General features: G+C 38.3%; 2 protein-coding genes across 2 annotated transcripts in view; both read left to right on the top strand.

Annotated features, from left to right (window-relative positions):
- LOC140339137 (uncharacterized) overlaps window positions 1-6118 on the top strand; it is a gene marked incomplete in the record, with an annotated part of 145177 nt that overhangs the window by 7099 nt on the left and 131960 nt on the right.
- LOC140339844 (gastrula zinc finger protein XlCGF66.1-like) overlaps window positions 3400-6118 on the top strand; it is an 11207-nt gene continuing 8488 nt past the window's right edge. The window contains exons 1-3 of the mRNA XM_072424744.1: window positions 3400-4233; window positions 5629-5747; window positions 5889-6035. Coding sequence (XP_072280845.1) covers window positions 5652-5747; window positions 5889-6035 — 243 coding nt within the window. The 5' untranslated portion in view covers window positions 3400-4233; window positions 5629-5651. The remainder of the gene's footprint in view (window positions 4234-5628; window positions 5748-5888; window positions 6036-6118) is intronic.

Genomic DNA, 6118 nt, shown 5'->3' with positions numbered 1-6118 from the left:
CTGTGAAAATGTGGAATCAGCTCCCTCAGGAAGTAGTTTCACCAACTACTATAGATTGCTTTAAGAAAAAGCTGGATGATTTCTAGAAGCACAGAATATAACTGGGGATTAAGGCTTCAAAGTAAAAATAACAGAGACTGCTAATCCAGGGAACATCCAATTGTCTCATGGAATCAGAAAGGAATTTTTTAACCCTGTTGAAGTAAATTGCACCCGGGTTTTTTTGCCTTCCTCTGCACTATGTCCATAGGGTTTTATATCTGGGATATGTTTATTTCCCTAGTGGTTGAATATGATAGACCCATGTCTTTTTTTCAACCTAACCTACTATGTAACTATGTAATCTAGTTTTCTCATTTACATTATTTTCACCTAACAATAGCAACTTTCTCCCTCTAGACTTTTTCAGACTTTCCCCATACACACAATTAGTCTTTCACCCCCCTCCCCCCGTCTTACAAGGGACAGGGGCGCTTAGATATACGGTTCCTATGTAGGGCAGGCAAATACTGAGTTTTATCACTTAGGCTTAGTCTACAGGGAGGTTTTCCCCAGCTTTTAACCTGAAGCCTTAAAAGCCCATGTTTGAAATTTCCATGCGTTCCACTGGGCTAATCTACACCAGAAGGTTTCCATGAGGCACATTTATGAGCGTTAGCTATAATGCTGCTTGCAACATTTAAAAATTTAAAACGGCAGGTGTCATTTTTAAACTTTTTTTTAAACTTTTACTAGATGGCAGCAGGTAGCTATATTACGTGTCTATGTGACATTTTTGTTTGGTGGTGTTCCATGGGATTTTTGAGGATTTTGATGTAAAATACACTGATCTAAAGCAGTGGTCACTCAAAGGGGGAATCTCTCCCTAAGTGTCCAGGGATACAGCCCGCCCGCTTCCTTGAGCCTCGTGGCTCTGGTTGGTGGCCCCAGCAGGGTCCTTCTCTTTAATGTGAGTGCAGGGCTCCTCCTGGGATTCATGGTGTGTGAATCCCAGGAGGCTCCCAGAACAGGCATGAGCACTTTGTCATTGAAAGAAGAAAGATGGCGAACTCACAGATGCAAAATGAGATCGGCATATCTTTTTTATTTTGACAAATACAGTGGCATACATCACTGGTCTGTGCAAGTAATTTTTTTTTACTTTAATGAGAAAAGATCTCTAATTGTTATTAGGATTTTATGTCTGGGACTCCGTATCTGGCAACTTGTTATGTTCAGGAGGCTGAAAAAAAGGTTTATTATCAGCTCTAGGGGTCCCCTGTGTACCCCGTTGCACATTTGTACAACAATCAGTGTGGGAGATATGAAGGTTTATACATTGGGGTAATGACAGCAGCATGGACACAGATCTTTTATTCTTTTCCATTATTCACCCAATGTTTCTTTCCGTTCCACAAGGTACTTATTAAATCTAACTACAAGTATCAACCACTCAAATACCACCTCTTGTTAAATATAGGAGAGGTCATCTCTTACAGATCAGCACAAAACTCCTATTGATAATGATTTGTCTTACTATGTATAGCTGTGATCACAATGGTTCCCTGAGGAAGCCAAAAAGGCGAAACGCGTCGGGCACTTTGAGACACTTCTGACTTTAAAAATAGAAATAAGAACATATTGTACAAAAACAAGTCTACGTAAACATTTATTTTATTGGTATTTTGATCACATATAATATGTTATCACTTGGTTTAAACTTATTGGTCTCTGTTAGAATCAGGGCTACATGACTTTGTTCACTCAATAAACACAAACATCACATTGCCTAGAAATAGCCGTTCCGTCTTTATCTTCTCTTGATCATAAGAATGAACATTATTCTAAGGTGTGAAAACTTTGGGGGTAGTGTGTGCAGACAATATTCATCCTAGTACAGTCTAAATAATTCTCATTTTATTATCCATCCACAGAGAGAAAAGTCTTATATAGATCACCTGACCATCCCAAGGAAGAAGAGCAGGGACCAAAGTCACATGACTAAGGGAATATTAGAACTCACGTTGGAGATCATCTACCTGCTGACTGGAGAGGTGAGGCGATTATGGGAGTCACATGACATCACTTTCATCCATTTTAATGAAACACAAAACTTTTTGATGTGGATTTGGAATGTCTGAAATTATACTTGCCAACAGATCCATGTAACCCTCATGAGTCTTCCATAAGCCATGAAGCAGATCACACAGGAGAGAGTTAATTTACATATTCAGTGTGCAGGAAATGTTTTAGTAAGAACAAAGCACTTCATAAACATCAGAGATGCCACATGGACGAGCGTCCTTTTTCATGTTCAGTGTGGTAAATGTTTCAGTGACAGAATATCTTTTTAGACATCAGAGAATTCACACGGGTGTCCTTATTCATTTTCAGAGTGTGAAAAAAGCTTTGCTCAGAAAGAATATCTTTAAAAACATCAGAAATGTCACACAGATAAAAGATCTTATTTATGCTCAGATTCATACAGGTGAACGTTGTTTCTCATGTTCATTCTGTGGAAAATGTTTATTTCAAATTGAGACCTCCTCAGACATCAGAGAATTCACACAGGTGAGCATCCCCATTCTTGTTCAGAGTGCGGGAAATCTTTTATAGAGAAAGGAAAACTTCTTAAACACCTGAGATGTCACGTGGGTGAACGTCCTTTTTCTTGTTCCAAGTGTGTGAAATGTTATACTGATAAAGCAAAACTTCTTATACACCAGAGAATTCACACAGGCGAGATTCATTTCTTGTGTTCATATTGTGGGAAATCCTTTGTTCAAAAATCAGACCTTCTTAGGCATCAGAGATTTCACACAGGTGAGCGACCTTTCTTATGTCCAGAATGCGGGAAAAGTTTCTGTCTCAAAATAACGCTTCTTGCACATGCATGAGCATCCTTTTTCATGTTTGCAGTGCGGGAAATGTTTCAGTAAGGAAGGAGAGCTTAGTACACACCAGGCACACTAACGAGGTTCTGCTTTACACCTAATAAAGAAAATATCTATCCGCTGCTACCTGTATTTTTTAAGTTGTATGTTGACTTTCCAAATTGTGCATCTGGGAAAATACAAATTTACAGTGTGAGATCCCAGGCAATATAAGCACAGTTATGCAGTAATTATGTATGAGATGGCAATATAGAACCACACGGCCAAATATTTGGGCAAAACAAGAAAACTGAAATAGCAGATGGGCTATAAAGGTAGGTAACACACTGGAAATTCATAGGGCAACAAATAGACAACCATTGCAATACAAGGATATTTTTAACAATACAATATTGGTGCCCAGTTATCTTGATAAGTATTTTGAAAGGAACGCTAACATATGTGTTAAGAAAAGCCCCGCCCTCCCGGTATTTTTACTGGTGCTTAGATGAAGAGGAATTTTTATATATTCTTTAGAGAAGGAGAATGTAGTGTGGACGGTGGGGGAGAGCTGTGGGAGAATGTAGTGTGGACCGTGGAGGAGAGCTGTGGGAGAATGTAGTGTGTATAGTGGGGAATGTAGTGTGGATGGTGGGGGAATGGTGGGGGAATCACACAGAGAGTGTAGTGAACAGATAAAAACACATTAATGGGGAGAGTGCTGAAGAACAAAGCGTGGACTGGGAAGCTGTTGGTGTGAGTGTTTGGTGATGTGCACACTGTTAAAATTATTTATATTCAAAAATCTCTCTCTTGGGGTGCTCATACAATGTCTTATAAAAGGACTTTTCGGAATTAAAGAACAAAACTCCAAAAAACATACTATTCTAGGCCACAAATACTTTCATGTTATACAAATTCCAGGTGGTGGAATCAACCTGTGGTGGAACTGCGGTGTTTTTGGAGAAGATGGTCGGGGATGGTGATACTGATTTTGGGCTCTATTTATACCCGGAGCACTTTCAGGAAACGCATGCAGAATTCCTAGTAAAAACTAAGATGTCATTGTATCTTTATTTTTTCATTTGTAAATAAAAATATATTTTATGATCTAGCAAGTGTTTTTATGTTGTTTTGTTTGTAATAAATTTTTAAGGTTAATGTGTAACAATACGTTTAACGTGCAAGGAATGTGAGGGATCTGAGGAGGCAATATTCATAATAACCACTAGATGGCGAACTAAAATATTTTGAGTGGACTACGCACACAGGAAGTGAGGTATTGCACAGGCCGGAAGTAATGTAAAGGCAATAAGAAGTTCCGGGTGAAAGGCGAGTTGGGAGGAAACAGAGAGAAGATTGCTGGAACTGGCAGAAGCAGGTAATATATTATTATTATATATTTATACATTGTAATGTAATAGCTGCACTGTACACCCAGAGCCTCTGGTTTAAAGACCGGCTATATCCTAATATTGAGCTATTTATCCCACTGTACACCCAGAGCCGCTGGTTTATAGACCCCCATACATCCTAATATAGAGACATTTATCCCACTGTACACCCAGAGCCGCTGGTTTATAGACCGGCTATATCCTAATATCGAGCCATTTATCCCACTGTACACCCAGAACCGCTGGTTTATACACCTAATATAGAGCAATTTATCTAACTGTACACCTAAAGCCGCTGATATATAGACTAGATATGTCCTAATGTAGAGCCATTTATCCCACTGTACACTCAGTGATAAAGCGTGATAAAGCTGCAATTCTGTACCTCACAGTATGTTAGTGGAGGGTTGTTGTGTCTCTTTGGCCCCTCACTATAACTTGCCTGGTTGTCATGTCTCTGTCATGTGATTCTGAACACCGTTTCCTCCTGTTTTGGTGGAGTTGGATGTCAGGGTGACACCAATGTGCACAGTGTATGCAGTGTTCAGTGACAATATTAGGATTGACTCACAACATTTCCTTCCACTGTGCACACAGATCAGTGTTATCACTACATTTTCTACATGTTACCTCTTTGGACTTTTTATAATCTAATATTTGCCCTAATATCTCTAAAGCCTAACTAAGAGTTATTTTCACATATTAGAAGGTGAATAGAAATCCTTATTGAAGGTTGTAAATCTTTTGCATCCAAACCTGAAGGAAATTTCTGGTTTCCTTTTGTGAGATCTGTAATAATAGGATAGATTTAACAGGAAGTATTAGCTTTTTAGATTTAACTGAAACAATAATTGAATTTTTTAAATCAATAGAAATATGAAGCTATGTTGGTTTATATTACGTCAACTTCTTTTTAAAAATCACATTATTATTTTATATTTACAACAACTATCCAAAACAATTTTTTACATTTTGACCATAGTACGATAAATGAGCAACTTATGCTAACATATACAAATATTTATAATAAATACAAAAGATTCCAAAGAGAAAAAGATAACACTTGGTAGTGACGTGTTTTGCAGCAATAATATTAAATCTAAATCATAGAAATATTTAAAGAATATTTAAAACAGAGCTGGGCAAAAGATGACCAGGACACTATACACAAACTGAGGTGTACAGGTAGTAGAAAGGATTATCCAGTCCTTTTTTGACCCAAGTCTATGTCTTACGTATTATAATCCCAAAGTGTGTCCCCCTAAAAGATGACAAAGAAAAAGGAAGTGGTCTGAGATCTCGGAGCTATAGATGACTATTTTGCAGACGTTACTTGTCCAAGAAAAAACCTAAAACAATAAGAATTTATTATCTGTCTGCAGAAAGGAGTATCCTGGTAGAACACATGACCACCTTAGGGATGATGGAACAGGATTGGAGTCACATGACTGAGACTATATTAAACCTTACTCTGGAGATCATCTACCTGCTGACCGGAGAGGTGAGGAGTATTGAGGGAGGTCACATGGTGACAGAGTTATGTAGTAATAATAATAAAAAAAAAAATCAGACTAGAGCATTTGGGAGTACAAGAATTTCACAATTCGTAGGGTGATAACTGTCCCTTTTTCTCATTACACAGGATTGTAAGGTGGTCAAGAATATATCTGGAGAGCAAATAACTCCCAAAAGTCATCTTCAAAAGACATCAAGCTTCACAACTCAGGAGAACAGTGACAAAAAGATACTAGGTATTGCCAAGAAGATCATCAAGCTTCTGACGGGAGAGGTGAGCGGTGCCGGGAATTCTGGGAGATTATTATGGGATGTGTCTGGATGGTGACTGTATCATTGTGTGTGTCAGGTTCCTAT

Source organism: Pyxicephalus adspersus, chromosome 10 (genome assembly GCF_032062135.1).
Source record: "Pyxicephalus adspersus chromosome 10, UCB_Pads_2.0, whole genome shotgun sequence".
In the NCBI taxonomy this organism is placed as follows: domain Eukaryota; kingdom Metazoa; phylum Chordata; class Amphibia; order Anura; family Pyxicephalidae; genus Pyxicephalus; species Pyxicephalus adspersus.
The sequence above is the reverse complement of the archived record's forward strand: the minus strand, read 5'-3'. Positions and strand labels throughout refer to the sequence as shown.